The sequence below is a fragment of the Stegastes partitus genome, unplaced genomic scaffold (genome assembly GCF_000690725.1).
Source record: "Stegastes partitus isolate 25-593 unplaced genomic scaffold, Stegastes_partitus-1.0.2 Scaffold931, whole genome shotgun sequence".
NCBI classification, from domain to species: Eukaryota; Metazoa; Chordata; class Actinopteri; family Pomacentridae; genus Stegastes; species Stegastes partitus.
In genome coordinates, this window is record NW_007578662.1 from 23,596 (window position 1) to 49,291 (window position 25,696).

Genomic DNA, 25,696 nt, shown 5'->3' on the forward strand with positions numbered 1-25,696 from the left:
CCGCAGCCAACCGCCGGTAACGCCATCCAGCACACCTGTGCCTCTCCTGCTGCGACATGTCAAAGTGTCTGCCATCCTTATTAGCTGCAATGAACGACCAAACACCAGCCACAGCAGGTGCAGCACACAGAGTTTAACATCAGAACCTGTGCCCTTGACAATTAGTGCTAAACAATTAACTGATTTCTGCAATTTGAAACAATGCAACTGGCAAACTGCAAATGTGATGTGCAACATGAGCTTAAATAGTCGTGTCATTGATTTGATAAATTCCTCCTTGTGTGACAGTCATGCTCTTAATAGTGTCACGTGATGTTGCTCCATCACCTTTTATATTTATCATACAGAATCTCCAGTCACAGTCAGCTTTTAGTCTTCTGTCTTTGAGTGTTTCTTCATCAAAAAGGATTATTTACGACCATTTCAAAGGGAAGTAGGTGCATCAAACTCGCTGCTGTGAATGAAACATCACCACAAAAACCACAAAAAAACCTGCTGGAATGCACCTAACATGACAGATTGGTGTGGATTTAGGGGCTTTTTCTTTACCCTCGGCTGCTTCTAACAGCCCCTCTAATGTATTTGGGCAGTGCAACAGCACGCCGGTAGCACATGAGGCTGTTCTTTCATAGAGTCCTAATAACTCTGGACATCCAGAACCAACTGAAAAAAAATAAATAAAAAAAATCCTCCTCACAGTATGAGCTATATATGCTTTTAGGGCCCTGATATAGCGAAAAGCAACGTCTGAATGAGGCCATTGTATGTGGCAGAGTGGGATCCTGGAGGAGGTGGAAGCAGATCTCAGCGAGGGACAACCTCCACTACCAGGCAGCTGCGACTGCTCCCTGCCTTCCTCCACGTAGCAGAGGAAACACCGCGATTAGACAAAGATCTGTGGCTCATAGGGGAAATAAAGACGAGGATTTGGGAGCGTAGAGGGAACAAGATGATGGGTGGGAGTGGGGCTGTGAGAATCAATAATGCACACAGATAGAGAAGAGCTCAATCACCTTATGTTTCTGCACTTGCATTGGGTTGTTACCATGCTGCAATGCATGATATGAATGGGTTATATTTAAATATATAGGTTAGACCTTATGGAGACACAATAGGCGTGCTGCATAGTTTAAACTCCCATAAGTGTCATTTAAAACATAACCCCCAAATATGGTCCAAATGCAGGTCACAATATGAGCTTTAAATTCTGTTAAATGGAATTTGTGGCAGATAGATTGGCATAAAGGTGGATAGATTATAAAGAGATTGCACTATTAATGATGCATTTAATTCTAATATTTCTCTTTTTAGCTTGGCTCCATGCTTAAAGTTGTCAGAGGGATTAAAAGCAGCACTAAATGTAGGAATTATTATAATAAAAAAAAGCTCTGATGAGAGGCGGTGGAAGTCCAGTAACAGTGAATAAAACGTGATTTCTGCTCACCTGGCTTCTGGCTGCTGTTGAAATAGAAGATGACCATGATGAAGCATCCCAGGCTCAAGGCGAAAAACATCCGAATCACTTTGGGTTTCCTCATCCTGAGCGTCTGGAAGCGAGCGGGACGCGGAGCCGAGCCCTGCCAGGGTTCATGTAAAAAACAGCCTCTTTTGTGATCCGGCTCGCTGACTCCTGCTGCCCCTCAACTTGCTGCACATCCTCGCATGTCGGGGGTCAGGGGGGACGTGACGGAAGGTAACGGGGTGGAGGGGGAGAGCAGAAACAGCCCCGGTCGCTGCGCCGCGGACAGACCTCGCCGGTCCGCCGTGTCTCTCGGTTACCGGAGCGTGTGTGCGCGCAGCTGCGAAGGAACAAGAGGAACCGGCTGCATCACTGCGCTGTGAGCCCGAGCAGGAGGCCGCCGGGCTGTTTGTGTAGGGGAGGGGGGATTTATGTTTCCGAACAGCGTCTCTCCAAACGTTTGCTTTTAACCCCTTTCTGTCCGAAACAGCTGGGACGCCACAGTTCCGCTCGCACATTTCAAAATAAAGGTTCTGCACAAGGAGCACAGAACAAAAAAACCCCAAAACGACTCTTTCTTTCATCCCTTCAAACTAAAACTAGATGCCAAATGATTAAAATAATAAATGCAAAACAAGTGGTTGCATTCCCCTTCTTTAAGGTGATTCACCACCAGCCAATCGGTGCAGGAAGGTCTCACAAGTAGTGAAATGGAGATCATCTCAGTGCAAGTGATTGGACAGAAGGTGGGCTGCAAGGTGGTTCAGTGGTTGGCATGGTTGCCTCACAGCTAGAAGGTCCCCAGTTCGCATCCCAGTGAGGACACCCGGGATCTTTCTGTGTGGAGTTTGCATGTTCTCCTTATGGGTTCTCTCCGGGTTCTCCGACTTCCTCCAACAGTCCAAAAACATGTTGAGGTTAATTGTCCGTAGGTGTGAATGTGAGTGTGCTTAGTTGTCTGTCTCAGTCAGCTGGGATAGACTCCTGTAACCCTAGTGGATTAGGCAGTGTATAGATAATGGATGGATGTCTATAAGGTCCAGTCACTGGTGAATCAGTTCTCCTGGATGTAACTGCACCATGAAGACAAAATAATGGTTATTGAATACAAGAAAAGTCATTTAGTCCACCTTGAAGTACAGTTAAGTCCAGCATTAAGAAATGGAAGGAATATGGCACATGCTAAATCTGACTAGAGCAGGTCGCCCTCAAAAACTGACTGTGCAAGACTGGGACTGTTGAGGGAGGCCACCAAGACACCTGTGACTCCTCTGAAGAAGTTAAAACTTCAGTGGTTGAGATGGGAGAGACTGTACAACAGCTGTTGGGTTCTTCACTAGTCATAGATGAGCAGCAAAGAGAAATTCATGACTGAAAAAAGCTCCTAAATCTCAGGTGGAGTTCACCAGAAGGCATGTGGGAGACTCCAAAGTCAACTGGAAGAAGTTTTTGTTTGATTTGATGAAGCCAATATTGAGCTGCAACTGGACTAGACCCACACATCATCACAAACATACTGTAAAGCATGGCGGTGGCAGTATCATGATGTGGGGACGCTTCTCAACAGCAGGCCCTTGTGTAGGCAGAGGGGAAATTAATGCAGCAAAATATAGAGAAATCCTGGAGGACAACCTGATGCAGTCAGCAATAGAACCGGGACTTGGGAAGAAGAAGAAAATAATGACCCAAAGCCTACAGCCAAAATTACTTAGAAATGATTTAAAGACAACAAAGTGAATTTTCTACAGTGGCTGAGTCAGAGCCCTGAAATCAAACATGTGGTTTATTATGGATTAAACTACCCAACATGATATACAGACACAAACAACTAAACATCTTCCAGTGATTTTATTGTTGGGTACTAATCTGTTTCATTACTTACTTTAAAGCGATGATATTGCACAGAGCAATGCGGTGGTCGGCTTTACAAGAGAATTATATTAAAAAATTTCTAAACAACTATTTATCAAGAACCATGTTATTTGTCTGATCCTGGTTTTAAACACCAAAGAGGTTATGTGTAGTACTAAAGGACGACCCAGGCAGCCAACCTCTGCTGTTACAGTAGGACGCTTTCCACTTCAGGAACTTGTGCTCAACAATGACTCACTTTAATCTCATTACTGAGCACAATAACAGAGCTGACAGAATTATTATGTCGATGATGATCAGTATTTTCATTAAGGGGGTATGTTCATTAAATCCACATGACCTATGTGACACATTCATTTGGATTTGCAGCAACTGAGACATCAGACTGCAAATACAGAAACAGAAGCACTGTAATTAGACAAACAGAATTTGAAAGATCTTGATCAAGATTTTAGAGGCTAATCATGCTGTGACCAGTTTATTTTTAGATTGTTTGATGGTATGAGTTACATATTTTGAAGGTGAAAGGAAGTTAGAAAAAAGTGGAATATTTTCTGAAATGCTAAAAAAAAACATAGAAAAACTCTCCTAACAAATATCAAGTTATCTGCATGTCATGACCTGTCAGTCCAGGACTACACAGGGAATTCTGACCCTTCAGTCTCACCAGTGTCAATAAGAGATAACGTTATGGGAATGTGACCTCAGCCAAACCAAAAGATCAGCTGATCATTCAGCTTTGGGACTTTGGCTCTTGCACATCGTGTCAAGCATCAGTAAATATAAGGACCAGGATGAAAACATAATGTCCAAAAATGCACATGTCTAATGTCACGAGAAAGCACATGACCGCAGCCAACCGACTAATGTGATGGGTGATGTGAGCGCTCCCAGTTTGAACCTTCGGGCCCAGAAATGTTGAAGCGAATGGCATCTCGTAGCTCCGTCCATCACAGGACAGGTTCAGCTAATTAGAACCAGGGAGGATTTCCTGCAGAGCTGCTTTTGACCTTCGACCTCTCCCCGCATTCCTCGTGTCCATCTATCCAGGCTTCGTGGATCCGATCCCTGGGAGAAGTCAGGATGGGTTAGGAGACACGCGACTGATCAAACTCCGGGCCCTGATAGCAGCCCGGTGTGAAGCCTGTCAGTGTTTACTGTCTGAGAATGGAATGATGGGTAATGGTCAGTGGGTTAGCGCTGGCAGGGAGTCAGCGCACATTCCCCCGGTGGCGGACCAATCAGACAAGAGGTGTCAAGCAGAGTCAATACATGGTCAAAGGTGACAAAGGCAGGCTTGGCACGGAAAGCTGCCAGTTTGAATCTGGCTGTTTGGTAGATGGATTACTGACCAGGCTTACGAGGGCACAGGCCCAGTTCTCCTGGGCTTCACCTGCACAATGCCACTAAAGAGAGACGCAAAAGACATGCAAAGCAACAACAAGCAGGCACAGAATGACCGCAACTATAAATAAATATATGTAAAATAATCACACAAGCACACGGAACAGCTACAAAATGATCCCAATCAGCACAAAATGACCATAAAGAGGCAAAATAGGGGCAAAAGAAGTACAAAATTCAAGCAGGTGTGCTCCCCAAGACCTGGATAAGTACAATCTCTAAAGCGTAAGCAAAAGAAGCACTGAGGATTTGAGGACAGTTTTCCCATATCTCAGTTGTTCTGCTTCGAGGCGAAACAGGGAAAAAGTGACACAAGCACTGAGAGAACAGAGGTGGTATCCATCTCTGTGTATGTGACACAAGTCCAAGGATCGAATCTCAGCTGCAGGGACACTTGATACACTGCACGGCCTCCTCCCCTACAAGAAAAAGCTGCCCTGGAAATTCATTACAAACACATTTTCTGCAGACGAGGAGGAGGAGGAGGAGGAGGAGGAGGAGGAGGCTCACACTAGTTTATGGGGGAACATGATGTACAAAAAGAGACTGCAGCAAAGCTTATCAGTACAGATGAAAGAGACACTTTGAAATAAATAGCCATGCTTTGTTGGGATGCAATTTGTGTGAATGAACTGAACTGACTGTGCTTGAATCATTTCGATGCAGCAAATTTAACATGTTGACCTCACAAGGTTTTACACTTTTTTCTACAGGGTCCTCACGTTTTGAGGATTTCATGTTGTAGAAAAAATGATGGTGATGTTGAATGTGTGTGAGTGAGTGTGTGTGTGCAGTCAGAGACAGAGCTGTTCTGTCACACTGTAATAAAACACAGTAGTAAGTGTTGTCTCGGTGCCTGGAGGCCACACCAGGATGCAGACATTTGTGTGACTGGGCTGCCCTCTGAAGGCCAAAGACTGTCAGCAGCAGCGTACAAACTTTGAAATTATGCAGATCAGGCTCGAACCAACACATGTGAATCAGAGTAAGTGGAGATACTCTACTGGGTAAGTGTGATTTATTAAAAACAACAACAACACACAAATAAAAAAAGAGATAATCCCATTTTCATATAACTGAAGTCACTAGCTCATATGAAAATATTTTTTTTTGTGTATTTAAAATAACTGATTTAATGTTTTATTGTTGTGCACTAATCTGTTTCATTACTTCCATCCATCCATCAATCCATCCATCGATCCATTATCTACACACCGTTTAATTCTCACTAGGGCCACAGGGAGGCTGGAGTCTATCCCAGCTGACTCAGGGTGAAGACAGGGGACACCCTGGACAGGTCACCAGTCTATCACAGGGCTACACTTAGAGACAGACAACCAAGCACACTCACAATCACACCTACAGACAATTTACAATCACCAATTAACCTCAACATGTTTTTGGACTTGTGGGAGGAAGCCACGCTGCACGAGGAGAAGACGCAAACTCCACACATTAAGATCCCGGGTGTTTCATTACTTAATTTTACATCATTTTTGGCCCTTTTTATTATCGTGTCTTCTGCTTTGTCAACACTTCTCTGATTCTTGAGAAGAACATTTCCTAGTAAAACCACTCCTGATTGCACGACTCCATTTCAAGTAACTCTAATTAATCAATAACCGGGTTAAAGAGCATGTCGTTAAACTCGAGGTAATATATTTAAAACTCAAACACCGACTTAAACCCCTTTCATGCCATGAAGGTTAACCATTCCCAGAGAGTCAATATAAAGGGATTTTCTCGTCACCGTGTGTGTGTAAAGCTGTAAAATGTGAGATTTGATTACATAAGACTGTGCTTTTCACTCTGACTCATGCTGACCAGTGATGATAATGAGTGTGTTGAAATCGGCAAGTCATAATGAGACAAGAATGACTTTTGAGATTGTTGGACTTCACTGTGTCCTTCTGGCAGCTTCCAGCTTTTCCAGGACACTTGGACGTGACCTGAGTCACCCACAAAGCTGCTGTCTGCGACTAGAATCAAAGGAAGTTCCTGTTCTGGTTATAGTTGGTTACGCTTTAAAAAATCAAAGGTCACAGACTAGCAGAAATAATACAGGGAAACAAAATTAGAAAAAATTTCCACTGTGGCTTATTGTTGTCTAGTTTAGCTGTTTCGAATGTCACTTCCTTACTGGAGTGAGGTTGTGTAAAAAAAGATTTCGTTTTTTTTAGCAGCAGTAAAAGTTGGATTGTTGCAAGACATCCTGAGCAGAAAGAAAAAGTCGCAGCAGCAGAAGATTCGTTTTGATCAGATGCTTTTGATGTCTGTGAGCACACATCTTTAAAACAACTTCATAGAAGCAAAATGACGACAAACAAAACCAACCTCAGAGATGCAAAACAACCCGAAATTTTAAAAGAAAGACCACAAAGAAACACGAAACAACCACAAATGAACAAAAACAACCACACAGATGCAAATCAACCCGAAATTTTAAAAAAAGACCACAAAGAAACACGAAACAACCACAGATAAATAAAAACAGCCCTAAAGAGATGCAAAACAACTACAGACAGACACAGAACAATCTCAAAGAGGGGCAAAACAACCACAAATAAACAAAAACAACCACACAGAGATGCAAAACAACCCGAAACTTAAAAAAAAGACCACAAAGAAACACGAAACAACCACAAATAAATAAAAACAGCCCCAAAGAGATGCAAAACAACCACAAAGAGACACAAAACAATCTCAAAGAGGGGCAAAACAACCACAAATAAACAAAAACAACCACACAAAGATGCAAAACTTGTACAAAAGGGACACAAAACAACGTCAAAGAGACACAATACAGCTACGAAGTAAATGAAAACAACCACGCTGCGATGCAAAACAACTACAGAGACGCAAAACTATCACAAAGGGATACAAAACAACTGCACAGAAACAATAACAATCGCAGATAAATTTTAAAAAAGACACAAAACAAACCACAAACAGACAGAAAACAGCTGCAGTGAGACACTAAACATCCTTGAAGAAAGTCAAAACAACCATACAGGATAAAAAACAACCACAAAGAGACACAAAACAACTGCAGAGACACAAAACAGTCAGACAAAGATGCAAAACAACAACAATCTATCTCTAGGAACACATGAACTGTAGCTCAGGTGGTTGAGAAATCAAATAAATTCAGTGCATGATGCAGGTTTTTAACTAACAAACTTCTGGCAGTCCAGTACCGAACTTCTTCTTCATTCCTTTGCACGTCTAAGGATGTAAATAAACTGCAGAAAGTAGCAGGAGCTCAGGTTTCACAAAACCTAACACGGGCCTCAGTCTTTGTTTGTGCTGCCGGCATCACAAACATCAGTGAATCAATTAAGTTCACATCGCCGATAGATTGTCCGCAACCGAATGGGCATCACCAAAAATAAAACTCATCAAAGCGCCAGTTGTCATGGCAGCCCCTGCAGGTGACAGCATTTTCAGATGTGAGCTGGTGAACCCAACAAAGGCTTCACACCCGCTATTGATGGGGACCGCCACTTGTGGAGGCTGAATAGTCCCACAGAAAACCCAGACACCCAGAGGAAATGATGCTATTATTTTTCCACGGCCCTCTGATGTGGGTGACATGAATAGGCTGCCCACTTCAACGGCATGATTTTGATCTGCCGTGTACGTGCAAGCGCTGGAAATATCGTCCCGCCTGATCTCTTGGTTGTTTAAACTGTGCTGCATGAGTGGCACAATGAAGCCCCAAAGTATGTGGTATGACATAAATAAACGCTATGTAGGAAAATACCTCAGAAAATGTTTCTAAAGCGACTTTATGTTTGATTTTTTAAAAAGCTGGTTTTCTCCCTACGGCACATTTATCAAATTATTTCACAATATAATCCAAGACTGCGTCAAGATAGGGTTGAAATCAAGCTTGTCAAATCAGGCTAACTGTCGAAATAAACCTGACTTGTTTGTTAAACCAGAGTTCCTGTAACACTGAGCTGATGGGAAGATTTTACTGCTTACTCTCCAGTTTGCTGCCGTATGATTTCACTTTATTAACCAACACTAGTCCAAAAAAAAGTAAGAAAATCAACCTAAATAAATGAAACCATAATAAATGATGACATTTATACCTACATATGTGATATCAGATGTTTAGACGACACCAAAAGAATGACAATAATTGCACAAATAATTAACAGTACAACAACCAACACGAGCTATAATAAGTAGAAATGTAATATCTAGTCTTGTTGTTTATTTTTGGGTAACATATTTGAGGTTTTCAGTGTGGAAACAGCTGACTTTCTACTTGCATCAGCAGTTCCTTGCAACCTTTCTCTCTGGTCTGTTTATCACAGCTGTATGACCTTTATTGAACAGATGTTTGAATTACTCACATGTTCCTAATAGTAAATACTGCTCGCTCATCCTGATAACAGCACACACACACACACACAGCTATCTTTACTACTTGAACCTGTATTAAATTAGCCTGACTGCGTAAAGTCAAAGTGACCTTTATTGAACCTCTGTAGTCCCAACTGAACTGTGTTAAACTTGGATCCCCACTTATCGTGCTTTATGATATAGTTATATGATGGATTAGGTGAGAGGGTGGCGCCAACACCACTGTGGCATTAATAAAAGTGGTGTACAAGTATCATATTTTTAAAAAATGGAATGATAATGAGGGGCTGCAAGGTGTTGGTTAGCACTGTTGCCTCGCAGCAAGAAGGTCGCCGGTTCGCGTCCTGGTGAGGACACCCGGAATCTTTCTGCGTGGAGTTTGCATGTTCTCCCCGTGCAGCGTGGGTTCTCTCTCTGGGTTCTCCGGCTTCCTCCCACACAGTCCAAAAACATGTTGAGGTTAATTGGTGATTCTAAATTGTCCGTAGGTGTGAATGTGAGTGTGCTTGGTTGTCTGTCTCTAAGTGTAGCCCTGCGACAGACTGGCGACCTGTCCAGGGTGTCCCCTGTCTTCACCCTAAGTCAGCTGGGATAGACTCCAGCCCCCCATGACCCTAGTGAGGATTAAGCGGTGTATAGATGATGGATGGAATAATAATGGTATGGTCAAATACAGGACATTTATGTTTTATACTATAAAAACATTATGAGGACAAATTAACATTTAGTATTTCACCATGTATGCATTTACTGGTGAATTTATACTGTGCTTACATTATCTTTTTATGAAACTATTTCATATTTAATTGATAAGGAACACAAGATAATACTGGTCTGAATATATTGAATAAGTATTCTTGTAATGTGATGTGAAATTACATCAATCCAGCGATAAAACTCACTAAGCCACACTGGTTTAATTATAGATAAACTAACTAGTATAGTTAAATACAAAAAAGCACAACTAAAATATAAGCTGCTATTTATTTAGAATTGTTATTTTGTTTATCATTATTTAAAAAGAGGAATCCTCCTTATGTACTGCTGCATTTAGGAACCAGGCCACATATCACAACAGTTCTCCTCTGTTTCTAGATTAGGATTTAATTTCCTGAATAATATCAAGCACTAAACCAAATTATTAAACAGCAACCTCATATTTTCATGAAGCAAAGTGAAGAGCAAGTTGCTTGGGAACAGAAAAAATCTTGATCTATTATATTTTCTGAAACCCAAGTCAGCTCCATTTCTAACTTCAAAGTCAACCTGAAGCTACAAGTGACAGTCAGACAACACTGAAGGTGAATTCATCCTTTATTAAGTGTCGAGAGAGAAGTAGTCTATAGTGGTTTGACACCAACAAACAAAGTCATTTATACAGATGACCAATGTCACTCACTAACAGCAGTCAGAACACCGTCTTCTACACGATTGAATATATCTTTTACATACACATAATGCAGAGGCAAACAGCGAGAAGCGACAAACGAGCATTAAATTAACTGAGTAAAAACCGAGTGAAAACACAACAGTCGGTACACTTCGGCTTGAACTTTCCTTTCAGTTGTTTCAAAGTGTTCTGATGCGGCACTCACAAGGAGTCGAAAGGTGTACGCCTGCAGGCTCTTTACGCCTTTTTGCGGAGGCGGAGTCCCTCTTAAAGAAAGAAAACTCCGACGCCTCCGTAAAGCAAATATAAATATCGACAACGACATGTGTACATCTCAAATGAATCTTACAGGAATGATGGAGGCGTGGCGATAATCCACGCACGCACCACGGCATCCATTCTGGTTGTGTGCCAATTTAACTTTAATTTATTAGCCTGTGTACCCTCTTGCATACAGGAGGGTAAATAAGTGTTTGAAGTTGGGGGTTGGACGAAGGGTTCGGACCACCATCAGGCGCTTCTGCAGAGGGACATCGATCCTGGCCCACCTCAGTGTTTAAGGTTACGGACGAGGATGTCAAAAACAGCCCAAACACACACGTACTCAGCGGTGGTGTGTGCCGGTGGCTTCCTCTGAGAAGGACACGCTGGTGGAGGCCAGTAGAAAAAATCAGCAGAGTAACCCCGCTGTTCAGCAGGCTGCCCTCATATCAAACTCCCCTCAGCCAGAGCCTCAGCCTGGCTCTTTTCCGGTCGCCACTTAGCTCCCTAAATAAGTGCTTTCACCGATTCAGACGCTGGCCACGATGTTAGGTTTGTCCTGAGAAACAACCAAGTGGCTGGAAGTGAGGCCGAGCTTTACAGGTTGGCTGGGATCTAAGATGAAATGGTTTCAAAGTGGAGTTTAACGCAAGAGCAGCCCGCTAAACGAGCAGGGTTTAACCTCAGCAGCCGGACTGGGTGATGTCTCCACCGGAGCTCTTCGTCACGTCCAAAGTGGTGAAGACCTGGAAGGTAGAGGGGACGCATGAGTAAGTCATGGACGTTCACATTTCACATGCTTCAGGAACACACAGCTAACATTTCTGCCTGAAATCAAACGACTCAAAACTACACAACCCACAGGATAAAACGAGACGCTAGAGGTCTAAAGCACAGTTTCATAAAAAGGAGGGCAGAACACCGAACTTCACCGGACGTAACGGAACTGCTCTAACGACGATTTGTGTTAATGTCAGATGAAGATGTTGCCAAATCATTGTTAAAAAATGGAAATGCAAGTAATGTAAAAACATCAAACAAGAGGAAAATGGCTGTTCAATGTGCTGCGACTATCACCGTAACACATTACCATAATGAACGAGTAACGCTGCTCATTAATTAAGCTAATTAATACGCAGGATGTATTACTGAAAACAGAAAAAATAAAAATGTAGACACCTATTCAGTTTGAGATCTACAAAATATGATTACTAATCCTCCTCCATTGCATGTTAAAGGAAAGTCAGACCTCCAAATAGACACGTGCTGATAAATTCTCTATGCTTTAGCTATTTTACTACATGTCTGATTAGGACAGCTGCATGTAGACAGCCATCTGTTTGACTTCTGAATGTTTGTTGCACACATAAAAGCATTGTAGTATGGAGTATGTTGTCATTTCCTGGACTGTTGGGCAACAGAATACTGTCGCAACAAGCAGCACAAACAGTGTGTTTGTTGTACAAGTGATGCTACACCAGTCTTCATTTTGCTCATTCAGACTACAAGTCAAACACATTCCAACATTTCAACTGAAAGTCATGTTTCACTGCTAACAACTAGTTGAACCGGACTTTTTACGGTTGTCACGGTTAAGTTCTTCCAGAATGCAGATGCTGGAGAGGATGTGGATGAGCAGTTTAATGTAGTTACTTAAACTGGGCTTCTGACTTAACACTCTCCAAATACAGGCAGAGTCAAAATTCTGCTGCTGTATTTCAACATCATTTCAAAGCACAGCCTCTCAGGAATCAAATGCTGTGCACTGTTTGAAATCAAATCAAAATCAAATCACGTTTATTGTCATTCTGCTGTACATACACAGTAGTACAGGCAAGATGAGAGAGTGTTTCTTCAGGATTATTCAACCAGCAAGTTTTGCAGAATGCACATCTGGGATAAGACACTAAATGTTTGCTGTCCCTGCCTCCTGAAGGGGCCGCTGCATCCATGCACGCCGCCATTAAGCTTCCAATATCACAGCAACACCAGCATTCGGATAGTTAATTTGTTATCGGAGCATGTACAAAATAGAGGCTTTATATTTTTTTTTCTGTTGTTAAGTCACTACGTACTCTGTGTTTTCACTTTGGGAGTCCAACGAACTGAACACTGCAAAGCTATTGGTCATTTTAGTAAAACGTGGTGCATGTTACTCTGAATTCAATCATGGTTCTTCGTAAGACAGTCGAGAACTAGAAGTCCCTTCCTCAGAACTCCATGCCAGCCAACATTTGACAAACTGTAACTCAGAATCCCACAAACGTGAATCAAACCTGATCACTAACTGCGATCGAATGAAGAGTAAAATAGCCATCATAAAAATTTAAACAATAAAGATGAAATTGGGCCATGTTAGGACAAAGTGGCGTTTCTACCTCAGCGCAGGTCGGGTGGATGCCGATGGTGCCGTCCAGCTGCTCTTTGGTGGCGCCGCACTTCATGGCTGCGCCGAAGCCCTGCGTGACTTCTCCTGCGTTTGGACCGAGGTAGTGGAACCCGATGACTCGATCCTGCAGCGTGACACGGTTACATTAGGCGTAAAACACACAACAAGAAGCTTCGGCTCAGTGAGACAGCGAAAAAAGCAAGCGACGATCTTACGTTGTCCAGCTTATTGCAAATTAACTTGGCGTAGCATCTGTTGTTGTCCCTGCCGGGCACAGTGAACTCCAAAGGCCAGAACAGACTGTGAAACACCTGAACAAAGGAGCAGAAGAAAAAAAAATTAACTTCTTTAATTAGTCAAAGGAAAACTTCTCAGCTATACTGCAGATATCCACATTGCACTGCACGAGATTCACAGCCAGGGGAACCAGATCTTTCATCCATTATTCAGGTGTCTTACCTCGACGTTGTCCTGCCCATACAGCTCAATGGCTTTCTCCTCTGACAGGCCGCAGGAACCGTACTCCAGCGGGGTGAAAACGGTGGTGGGAACATTGATGTAGTCACACTGCATAAACATAGACAGGTCATGAAGGTTTACTGGGTGAAATAAATGCAGCTGCTGTTGGAAGTCACACATTATTCCTTATTCCAGATGTCACATTAGGAAGTTTCAGTAGGTTGTAGTGAATGTGAGGTTCACAAGTGTTCTACAGTTCAAGCAGTGTTGTCCTGACATTCAGCCTATCTGTCTTAATGAGCACCACGCAGTCAAAACCCAGACTTTCGATGACACCCAGTAACATTTCACAGTTCATGCATGTATTTTACCGCCCTGGCGAGCTACAGGTTTTTTATATACATGTTATTTTGCTGGTAAAAAACGTACCTTCAGTGTTGATCCCTTATAGAGGCGTCGTGCCAGCAACCTGCCAGCCTGGATGGCTACAGGCGTCAGCTCCCACTTCCCCTCCAGAATGTCTCCGATGGCGTAGATGTGGGGAACGCTGGTCTGCTCTTCATCGTTCACTGGGATTTTACCGTTCCTGAAGGGAGGGGTGAAGATGTCAGTGAGGACGAGTATATAAAAAAAACTTTACTTTGACGCAGTTTTTTTCCTTTAAGTGTGTTTTTTTTTTTGCCTCAATTATGTTGCATATAAAAAGTGAAATTAAATATAGAACTATTTGTGTGCATGTATGGGGAAGTACAAATGCAATTTTCCTCCTTCTAAAGAGAACCATATAAACTTGACAAAACTGATTACTATAAACCAAAATAAAAATATTGTTTATAAAACTACAGATAGTAAAATTATGAGATGTAAAAATCGATTACAACCTAAATGCATCCGAGGGTTGTTTAAAATGATTGTAATTTAAATTGGTAGACAATAAAATACAATTAATTGTGAGGATCAAAGTAAAGCATTAAAAAAAATCCTTGCACTTCAAGTAAAAGGGGTTGAACTGACTTTATGGAACAACTGTTGGAAACATAACACACTCAAGTGAAATACTTTAGTACAACATGCTTCAGTAAACTGGGTTTTTGTCTTGATGTTTGCTCTTAATGTCAAACCAAAGTATTCTAAAACCAGACAGGAATATTTCTTTATTTAGGGACTGCAGGACTCTTTATATTGCTGTGGTGCATTGTTCATAACTATTCCAGCAAGTCTTTTATTCATAGTTCATTGCCAATGCTACTGACTGGAGATTTAACAAACAACTTAATAGAAAAACTGCATCCACCATTTAATTCGGACACTTTACTGCAACAATCATGCGAAAAACTCCTATCAACGCCTAAGATCTTACTGAGCAAACTGCAGCGCCACGTTAAAACTCTGCACCGTACAGCAGCGGAAGCACAAACATGCCGACGGCCCCTGAACCCGGTGGCCTTGTGGTTACATGTCGGCTTCATCTGAATATCACTACGGTCATGAGACTAAGGCATGACTCTGAGCGCTCTTTTAAGCCGGCCTCATGCTGTCTTAATCCCCGTTGGCTTCAAAAAAACATGGAAATCCTCCTTAAAAGGCTGCAAACTCTGTGCTTGCAATATCAGAGTCAACATTTATTTGCAAAAAGTGGAAGTCTGTCAGATTGTTTCCAGTTTAAACCTCGTTCCCTACACGCTGCAGACGCAAAAGAGGCACAACAGGAAATGTGTTGCTCCAAGCCATCAAACAAGCCGGATAATCAAGTTACTGCAGACAATGTGAAATTGAAACCAGACTGGGAAATACCATTTAAATGAAGTTACATCACTTTTCTGCTGTTAATACACCACACATTATCTTAACAATAAGTCAGCCGTGCTCTCTGGCTAACAAATCCCCGAGCGCACTCACATGCTTCCCCTGCAGGGAGCCATGAGACGGCAAAAACTGCTGAATCACCGTGACTGTAGTGTGAGTCTTAAAGGCACACAGCAGTGGGATGAACGTACAGACCGACGACACACGCAGCGAGACAATAAACTTACTTGGGGTTGACTTTGACCCCCGTCTTGTCCAGGCCAATCTTGTCCGTGCATGCGTCTCGACCCACTGCTATCAACACCTGATAAAGAGAACCACTCATTTAGTTTCGAGGAAGGTCTGAGTTGAGCCAGCTGCTGGTGCCTGTATTTGCACAAGAACAGCTGAATAAAAAAATTCCACAGAAGAAACGGTACTGGGTCATACTTAATTAATTATTTCCTTCCTCTTAGATACTTTTCATTTTACTGAGCATCAAACTGAAACCTGTGAGTGTTTAATATCATGATGACGCGGTTCTTTCTTTCGTTTAGCACCGAAACGGACGGTTACCTTTGATTTGTAATGCAAATATGTGAAGAATGTAATTATCTAAGCATCTGAAATTTACCTATTAAACAGTATCACATTTACATTTGGCCAAAAACAATAAAAATAGGATCTAGTATTCAATAAGAAAGTAACTATAAGTAGTAATAAGGTGTGTTAAAGTAGAAAAACTACACAATAATTCAAGAGATTATTATTAAATGTTTACAAATAACAGCTATATTTTAATTTTATTTTAAGATTTTCCAAAAATTATGTTTTCATTTTGTGACATTTATTTTTAAATTACACTTTATTCCAGGTCACCTTTCAGCCAATCTTAAACTAGCAAGTTCAACTACAGCTATCAGATTTAGTCATTGAGCTCCTGTTAGCTGGAGCAACAACAGAATAAAAGTAACTGAATCAACCATCTAGCAGCTGTTGTTCATAAACACAGCACACAGAGACAGGGACCAGCATCCCCCGTTTCATATGTACCGTAACGAGCCTACATAAGCTAGCTGAACTGAGCTGTAAGCTTTTTTTTTTATTACTTAGCATCAAAGTTAAATTACAGCAGCAATTAAGGTAACTGGCTAATTCTGTTATCTTGGTGGTGTTTTGATTCCAAAGATAATCCTCAACAGGAGCTAGCAAACACGTAGCAGTCTCAGCCAAAGAACTTATCTAAAGTTTGAGTTATTTATTCTGCGTACTGTGACGTAACAAGGGGGCAGCAACAACGGCACTCATGAAAAAAAAAAGAAGTAAATGAACAGCATCGAAATAAAAAGAAAGGGGAAAACGGCAATCTGAGATCTAACAAGACATTTTAAAACTGAAACGACATCTAATGAAATTCAGTCATAACATTCAACAATTCTGAGTTTCTGGTTTATGTGTATATTTTACACAATTTTCCCACATTGTTTTTTCTATTAGAATTTTAAGTTTAATCCATTATGAACAATTTAGGATTCCTTATAACACCACAACACACACTATGCATAAAATACACGTATGCTACGAGTATAACAGCTGTCAGAGGGGAGAGTTAAAGGAAGAACAAATCAACAACAATAAAGAATAAAAAGGTACGTACAGTGTTGTACTCGCCCTCAGTGATCTCATCGCTTTCTGTAGACTTGGCTGTCACCTTCAGCCTGCCTGGAGTGCCTGCTTCCAGCTCCTCGATCTGACACATAAGAGGGACAAACATGTTGAACTGTGTCAAACGTCTGGCTGCGAAATAAAACTTATAAGATGGGACAGCAAGAAAATAAGTGAAATTAATTGCACCGATTTCAAAGTATTATTCATTTAACCTGTATTTAAACTGGGAACGCAACGAGGTATGGAGGTTTTATTTACATTATAGGAAGTACAATAAAATGATGTAAAACTCTAAATATGTATTAAAATATGACCCGAAGCTCATGCTAAACATTCAGCTGCATCTTGACACACTTCCTCTGCATTTAGCTGAGCAGCAGTTTCATTAACACTCACCTTTATAGGCACGTATTTGCGGAGGAACTTGACGCCGTGTTCCTCCATGTGCTCTCCAGCACGGTTGGCCATGTCCTGGTCGAAGCCCCTCAGCAGGATGGACCGAACCATGACGGTGACGTCGAGTCCCAGGCCGGCCAGGAAGCCGCCGCACTCCAGAGCCACGTACGACGCTCCGATCACCAGCGTCTTTCCCGGGCAGTACGGCAACGAGAACAGGTCGTCGCTGGTGGACGAACACAGAGGAGGGTTGATGCACAGAGGGAGATAGAGCATTAGGAACGCGTTTTTTTCCTGGTTGCAAGCAGGTAAACTTTCTGGTTAAAAACAATGGAGCTTAATTGTTTTAATCCCAGCTGGATTTAGCAGGTGTGACACATTCTGAAGCTGGACTGGAACTTCTGGTTTTTCTTCTTATTGGGTGTGAATAGAGGTCATCTGACTTTCATGTAAACCCTACAGCGAAACCTATTGATTATTAAATGAAACATGGTGGCCTCTTGCCCTGCAAATTGGGCACTAATAATACTGTTCTTATGCTAGTATCAAGGCTGTGGTTGGCTCCATTTTGGATCTAGTCCCAGTGGTAAAATACCTGGGTTCTGCCTCTTACCAAGCCTATGATCAATCCTTTTTTGATTAGCAAAGAACTGTGTTGAAGACAGTTATTTGGATTAAATGGTCTGGGGGAAAAAAAAAAACTGAAGTATGCTCTTAAATCGGTGTGTCAAGACAACATAAATCAACCGACAAAGTTTCATATTTCTGACTTCTAGTTACTTGCTGACGGTGAAAGTTAAACTAAATGATTCAATACGGGATTTCAAACAATTCATATCAAATAAAACGCTCTGATATTGGACTTGGATTCAACTAAATGCTGTCACATCCTAAGCCATACCATTGTTTCCTATGTTATGCGGCAACCCTCGATATGACACATGTGGGAGTAAGTGAGCAGCGAGAGGTAATTGGCAAAACAAGCAGCATAATCACCAAAGACACCAGAGAATAATCTGACATAACATACAGACAGCTGGGAGATCAATGGATGCCCTGAGGCGAGGCCACCTGCTAGGTCATGAAAGGGTGTGTCCACCGTTTCAGAGATTACACTCGGTCAACACACTGCGGCAAAAGACGCTTTTTCGGAAATCTGCCGGACGCACCCACTGATCTTAAACTGAGCTCTGGGTGGGGCTTCCAGTAACACACGCATGTCACAACATAGGACAGGTTTACCGAAGCATTGCGCTCTCACCTGGTGATGCAGTAGTCCTTGTCTCCGGGGATGCCCAGGTAGCGTGGCCTCTCACCTGTAGCCAAGACAAACTTGGCCGCTGTGTAAAACGTCTCCTTTCCTCGTTTGTTTGTCGCCTGTCAGGAAAGGCAAACAGAGGCTATGAGGTACAGATGGTGCAAAAATAACAAAGTTGTTTACCGATGACGCACAGCATTTTTTTTTGGAAGAGTGAAACTGAAACTTTGTGTGCAGCTAAAAATGTGATCACCTAACAACACGGCTGAAAAGGCAGCCTAAATATTTAGTCTTGTCCAGACAAACAACACAGAACGTTTGCTACCACACCAGGCTAGACAACATTTCACAACAGACAGCTCATGGAGATTAGTGACGACTTTTGGGATGGTAACTTGAACAATGTCCTACTATAAAAAGTTATGGAAATGCTAGTTGCTACATCTTCTAAAAACTGGTTCCAAACCAGAACTCCAAGCTAAACATTTGCACAAGTTTACTGACGGTCGTTTGATATGACAAGTACCCCATTTACCTTGATTTTGTGTGGTTCAATGAACTCTGCATAGGCATTGACATAGTTGACATTCTTGTCTCTCAGTGCCACCCTGTAACCCCAGTTCAGCGAGCCAATGTAGTTGTTCACCGCCGTCTTCATTGTCTCCCAGTTGTGTTTCACTGAGGGATGACAGACACTTATGAGTGGGATCAGCGGAGAAACGACAAGCGACTCCTGACAAAGCTCGCCTCTGATTTACCATGGCAAGCCGGTGCTATGTCCCCCCTCCGTGACCTCCTGGGTCGCTGCTCTGAGCCCTCACCTGTCTCGTCGAACTCCCAGCCGAACTTGCGGGCGTCCTGCATGGCCGTTCCCAGCAGAGCCGTCTGGTGCATCAGCTTCTTGGGAATGCAGCCAACGTTGACACAGGTTCCGCCCAGACCTGATCACCGCAGCGGGGGAACAATGGAACAGTCGCTCAGCAGCCACATTAGACCACAAAGTATCTAAGAAGTGATCATGAAAGAAAGTATCTTACCCCAGGTGGTTCCTTTTGGTGTGGGCACCACATAGTCCAGCACCATCACCTTCTTCCCCAACGCAGAGGCTTCCTATTGTCAACAGAGCCGATGTTACCGTTTCAGCGCATAAATTAGTCCTTTAGTATGTATGTATCCAAGAAGAAACAGTTTATGGTTCACACTAACTGCAAATTTTCTGACAGATATTGCAAACAGATTTTATATAACATTTTTAAAGTCATGCTTCAAGTTTGATATTTAATGCACAATACATTTAAAACATGTGCTGCAGCGTTATCACGTCAGACACCATGAATTTATACACAACAGTGGGTCAAACAAGCTGCATAAAGCATATCGTACTTTGCAGCCTTCATGAGTTGCTAACTGCATTGCTTAAAGTTTTGATCTGAGATTGATTTGATTGCTCGCTCCCAGCTTCAAGAAGCGGTGCAGTAACTGATTGCAGAATTACAACATCGGCATCAGTTTCACAATGATTCTACGACAAACAGCCGACCGCAAAATTGCGCAACAGAGCAACAGCCACGACTGCAGGTAATGCTGAATGTGTTGTAGTTAATCTGATCACCTTTGAGCAGGCCAGGCCTCCGGAGCCTCCTCCGATGACGATCAGGTCGTAGTCATACGCTTCGTTTTCCCCGCTCAGAAGCTGCTGCAGGCTGCCGTCTTTGTGAGCCTGACACAAAGATGAACACAATGCTGTAGTTGTACTGATTGCATGCCAACAAAAAAAGATGCTCTGATAACTTTAGAGTGAATTTGTGAACGATGCACTGCCTAATGGCTACTCTTAATCATTAATCCACGTTCTTATGATTTAGTTACCTCTGTGCGAGGGTTGTAGGCTGCTAGCTTACGTAACATAACTGGGACAACGACAGCCGACCTTCGAGCTGGGCAGTGGGAAACTGTGCATTTCTCTGCCTGAACTTTTGTGACACCTTTCAGCAGATCGTTCACGTTTCCGTTCTAACATGCAAAAGACTTGCTGCACATGTGGCAACGAGCGCTGTCGACATCAAGAAGGATGGCTCAAATGCATCATTAATCAACCAGAAAGGGGGTTGGTGACTTAAAATACGCAAAATTACATTTATCTGGTAAAAATAAAGCAAAGTTAATTATCTTCTGTTTGTTCAGTACCATGAGTAGAACCAGTGATGGAGCTTGTTGATGCTCTGGTATTTAAATATTTAATCCTGGAGAACTTTTGGTTAAATTTTCAAGTTTCAGATTTACTCTATGCAACATTTTCAGACACAAAACTATGAACATCTAACCCGGTATATGATATTACCTCTCTGTCAGTAATCATTTTGGGCCAATACTAGTTTAATTTAAAGTGTTTCTCAGCGGACATCAACTTTCCAGTAGCTTGCAGCAGCTGAATCCACTTCAAACAAAAGGACAATGTTTGGTTATCAGCTGATAGATTCAGTATCATTTACACAACCTGCACTCCATCTACACTGGCTTACTTGTCTGTGTCATGACGTAACACGCAGCAGACAAATGGAGACCAGCGGTGCACACAAAGACAAAATAAGAGTTCCTCCTTATTTGATTATCTGCTCATAGCTCACCGACATGATCTACCGGCACAGCTGAATGTTTTTGGTTACATATCTTGCTTCGTAGCCATGACAAAGATCTACTCTCGTTTTGGGATTAGAAGAAGAAAAAAGGACACTGTGCACTTTATGAGTCATATCTATCCAAGAGAAAAATGGTGGGTTGAGCTTCTCAAGTGCTGAGGAGTGTTGCATGGATTCGCAGCACCAAAGAACAAAACACTCAAAAAAGATCCGCACAGAGCATCGATGTGAGGACACCGGTTCCTTACCTGCAGTGTTTTGTCGCAGCCGCCAACATGCGTCTTGCTGATGAAGACATTGGGTACTGTTTTCTGTCCGGTCATCTCAAGCAGCATCTCCTGGTAGTTTGTTCCATCCTCTGGACAGAAAGGTTAATATTGTGTAAGTGCAAAACCAAGAGTTTCCAAACTGCATCTAATTTTCAATATTTGACTGTTTGTTTGGAATATCTGATAACACACAAGCAAAATGCAAGAGTTACAAAAGAAGATGAGCTAAAACAGTCCTGGTTAGGTCTGTTTTAGCAGCGACAGTTTGCTAGTAACGTGACAAAACGGCGTGCTGTTGTAGCACCTGTTGGAGACTCAAACATCACACATTTTATTAAAACTGGAAATAATCTTTTCTGTCTAAGCAGCACGACGTGACTTAACTTTAACGGTAAATACTCTGTAGTTTCCTTTTGCAGGCAATCTTCTCAATAACAGCTCCCCCCCTCCATAATTAAAAGTATTATAAATCTAGCTAACATTCATGTTGCTACATGCTACTATAAATAAGCAATTTCCTGAGCTGGTGCCATTCTGGTCTACGCTGGAAATGATCAACAATCATATACTTGATGGTGATTAAGTTTATCGGTCTTTATCTGATTAATCATTAACATAATCACATGCTACCCTTTAACAATAATAACTAAAACTGTGACAGAAATAACTTAGTAGAAAGAGTTTGGAGGTTACAGAGTCATGGCAAAAGGCAGTCATCATGGAGTGACTCAGCACATTTTGTGCTGCAGCAGAGGAGCGAAGAACACACCAGCCCTACCACTGGAGCCCTGGATGGGTTTTTTTTTTACATGAAACTGTGTGGATTTAAACCAAGTTGGGAAAATAATTAGATATATTTACATGAATAATATTAACAAAACTAGATTACAAGAAGGAGAAGGCAGTAAACTAACAACAAAAGTAAAGTCTGTAGATTCTCAGACACTAAAACTTTTAGAAACACAAGTTAAAAAAACTACTAGTAACTGTGAACCTGCTGAATATTTAAAAGCTATTTAAAACCAATAATAGACAGATAATGCTATAACTAATATGAACCCAAACATACTTCTGACTGCTGTTCCCCTGACATTATCCAACACCTGCTTTCCCTGCATTTATACCTGTCCATGTATAAAAATAAGTATTTACACAGATCAAGACGTATTTCTGTGATTCATCTGTCACATATAGCAGTTAAAGCCTTTTTTTAAAAAATTATTAAGCAACATTTTGCACATTGTTTGCAGCACAACGCCGTGGCAATCAAATATAAGGACATACTAAGACTTTCTGAATACACACGACTTGTTAATAATCAGAAATTCTCCTATAATAAGGTACATTTGACATCATTGCAAGTGTGTTTAATGATATGATGCACAACAACCTCCTCTTGTCGGTGTAACATCTGAGATCTCATCACTATGCTGCTTAGAAATGCTGCTTGACAGTAAACAGCCACAGATGTTTTTACAACCATCATTTAGCATGCAAATCTAGATCTCAAGACAGCATCACAAAATCAACCCTGCACTGGCAGCACACAGTCAGCCCTGATCAAATATGAAGCACTGGTCTGACTGGTAATGTGCTTCATTCGCTAAAAGTCTGTTTTGTTTTTATGCAAATGTAAGTTTTAGCCTGTCGCTCCACAAAAAAAAGGAACTTAACCCTGCAACAGATATTTTAATACATATCAGTCTAGTCCAGCTTACCGATGAGATCCAACTCCACCACCTTGCACTCGACTTTCAGCTCTTTGAACAAGTCTTTTACCTGAAAGACACACATGAAAGATATATCAGTTTTCCAGACGCGCAAGAAAACAAATATAGTAAATTCAAACATCCCCCCCTCAAATGTATATAAAATAAACGTATGTATGCCAAGTTGACAGTGAGCGTCACCTTGTTTTACCTTTAGCTCTGTCGAGCCAATTAGGTCCCAGTTAGCCGTAAATTATGCAAGCTAACTTTTCCAAGAAGCACTACGGCATAAAGCGAAGCGGCTAACGGTGCTTCTCACACATTATTTTCAACTTTGACCTGACATATATTCTGTAAAACAGTACGGGCCGCTGTAGACTGTCTCATAACTAGTGGTAAAGTTTGGTATCAGCCTTAAAAGAAACCAAGTTGCGGACTGCATTGACGCAGCTAAGACGAGCCAGCAATTAGACCGAGCCCGTGGACTTCGCGGGAGAATATGGAAGTTTCCGACCGGCATAAAGCGAGGTCTCCCGCGTCGACAAAACACGTAGCTTACCTTTACACAATACGGACAGTAGCTTTTGCTGAAAACGATCACTTGATTGGTGTCGATGAGCTGCTGTATCCGAGATTTCAGTTCATTCTTCCCGGTGTCATTTTCGATGGGAGGCATTTTCAAGGTATTTCCGTCTGCCTGCGCAGGGCAAGCTTCGATAGACGGCTGACGGGAGAATGACGGCAAAGCAAGTTAAGTAGCACCAACTCTGTCTCTCTCTGTCTCTATTTTAGTCTCTCGGTTGTTTCTCCGAGAGAAAATAGTACAAAAAAAAAAAAGCAGCCGAACAACGGTCCTGACCTCGGCTCCTCTCCCTCCGCTGTCAGCAGCTAGTCTACCAACCGCGCCAAACGTCTTTTATCATTTCTTGTCGTGCTACTTTGGATGCGCTCGTTATGAGTCACCGCGCTCGCCGTATTTATCGTCGCTGCGCCCTGTGAACGGGAAGAGCCCCGCCCCACACGCTGAGCCTCGCGCTACAAAACGCACCCACCCATAAATACGTCACAAGGTCGGCTATTTACGTGCCGTAAAAGGACCGGAGCAATTATTCCCCGGAAATATTCTTAGTAGGGTTTAAAGGGTTTTACGATGAAACGAGGGTTTACGTTAAAAATAAAATAAAAATAAATAAAACACCTCCTGTCGGCTGGGGGTAACGATAGCAGGAGTTAGGGGGCCTACAGGCGCCCCTGGAAGACAGCTAATCCTAATTTAACACAGAAGAGCTGCAGTGTAGTTTTATTTGAGATGTGAGTTGCACCATTGCAACTGCCTTCCTAAAGTTGGAAGGTGATTGAGTAGTTGAATAATCTTTTTTTCTCTTTTTAGCATATAGTTTGCAGGAGTGTGTAGGGTTGCAGTTTTAGTTATTTCAAGTGTCTACTGGAAGTGTAAAGGCGAATAAATGTCTCTATCAACTGGCATACCAGAGGGCTTATTGTAGCATCAGAGGAAGTGTGAGTTTGTTTTAGTGTAGCACAACTTTAACCGTGCAAACGCCATCATCAAGCGGATTGAAACAGGACTTTGTAGTATAATATGGCCAATTTGTAAGAACCTTTAATCAAAGAGAAAAAAAAGTGTTGAGGCTGAGAGACCCTGTTTGTATTATGGGGTCAGCAAGACCCCACATAATGCCTGTTGAGTTTGGTGAATGATTGGTGTCAAATGCATTGCAGATATTTGATTTATTTGATATTTGATATATAATTGATTGAATTTCCCTTCTGGGATGAATAAAGTATTTTTCATTTCATTTCATTTCTATTCGTGATTTTGCAAACACAGCTACCGAATCTTCCCAATTTTCTCTCTTCAGGCTAAAGCTGAAGCAGGTGGCTGCTGTACAGAGTTGGGTTAAAGGTCAACAGTCAACTTTTAATAGGCACTTATTGCTCAACACATGAAAAAAAAAGAAGCAACATCTGCACAGCTGACTATGAAAAGCAGGTGTTTGAACACTGTGGTTTGCGTCATAGTAGCGTTTCCTCAGTCAGCTCATCTGTGATGACTGTGTCTGCACATTTAAGTCAATGAATGCTTTTGAAAATTCGCTTCACTCAGCTTCAGACCACTGCGCATCGTGAAAACCCGATGGAATCATTCATTTGTTCTTTGTGTGGAGTTTAGTGATAGAACTCTGATCAGTCATTTAGGAGCACATTTAAAACAACATGAGATGGTGGACTGGCCATTCAAAAATTGTCACTACCGTACTACAAAAGCTCACAAAAGTTGGAATCATCCAGACTGTGATGTGTCAGACTTTAAGAATGAGATTGCCCTGACAGAAACTGCAGACA

General features: G+C 42.0%; 2 protein-coding genes across 2 annotated transcripts in view; both read right to left on the minus strand.

Annotated features, from left to right (window-relative positions):
- The window catches only part of LOC103366328 (carbohydrate sulfotransferase 11-like), a 21,991-nt gene extending 20,353 nt beyond the window's left edge, over positions 1 to 1,638 (minus strand). The window contains exon 1 of the mRNA XM_008294027.1: positions 1,445 to 1,638. Within this exon, the coding sequence (XP_008292249.1) occupies positions 1,445 to 1,538 (94 nt within the window). The 5' untranslated portion in view covers positions 1,539 to 1,638. The remainder of the gene's footprint in view (positions 1 to 1,444) is intronic.
- Positions 1,639 to 10,405: 8,767 nt separating this feature from the next.
- On the minus strand, positions 10,406 to 24,255 carry txnrd3 (thioredoxin reductase 3). Its single transcript, XM_008294028.1, has 16 exons — positions 23,892 to 24,255; positions 23,342 to 23,402; positions 21,603 to 21,712; positions 20,328 to 20,435; positions 19,753 to 19,825; positions 19,537 to 19,656; positions 19,251 to 19,393; positions 18,719 to 18,834; positions 17,458 to 17,683; positions 17,051 to 17,143; positions 15,642 to 15,718; positions 14,038 to 14,194; positions 13,609 to 13,716; positions 13,365 to 13,460; positions 13,139 to 13,273; positions 10,406 to 11,506 (listed from the first exon to the last, which is right to left on the minus strand). The coding sequence occupies exons 1-16, from the start codon at positions 24,006 to 24,008 to the stop codon at positions 11,444 to 11,446; spliced, it is 1,803 nt and encodes a 600-aa protein (XP_008292250.1). The 5' UTR covers positions 24,009 to 24,255; the 3' UTR covers positions 10,406 to 11,443.
- Positions 24,256 to 25,696: the final 1,441 nt, after the last annotated feature.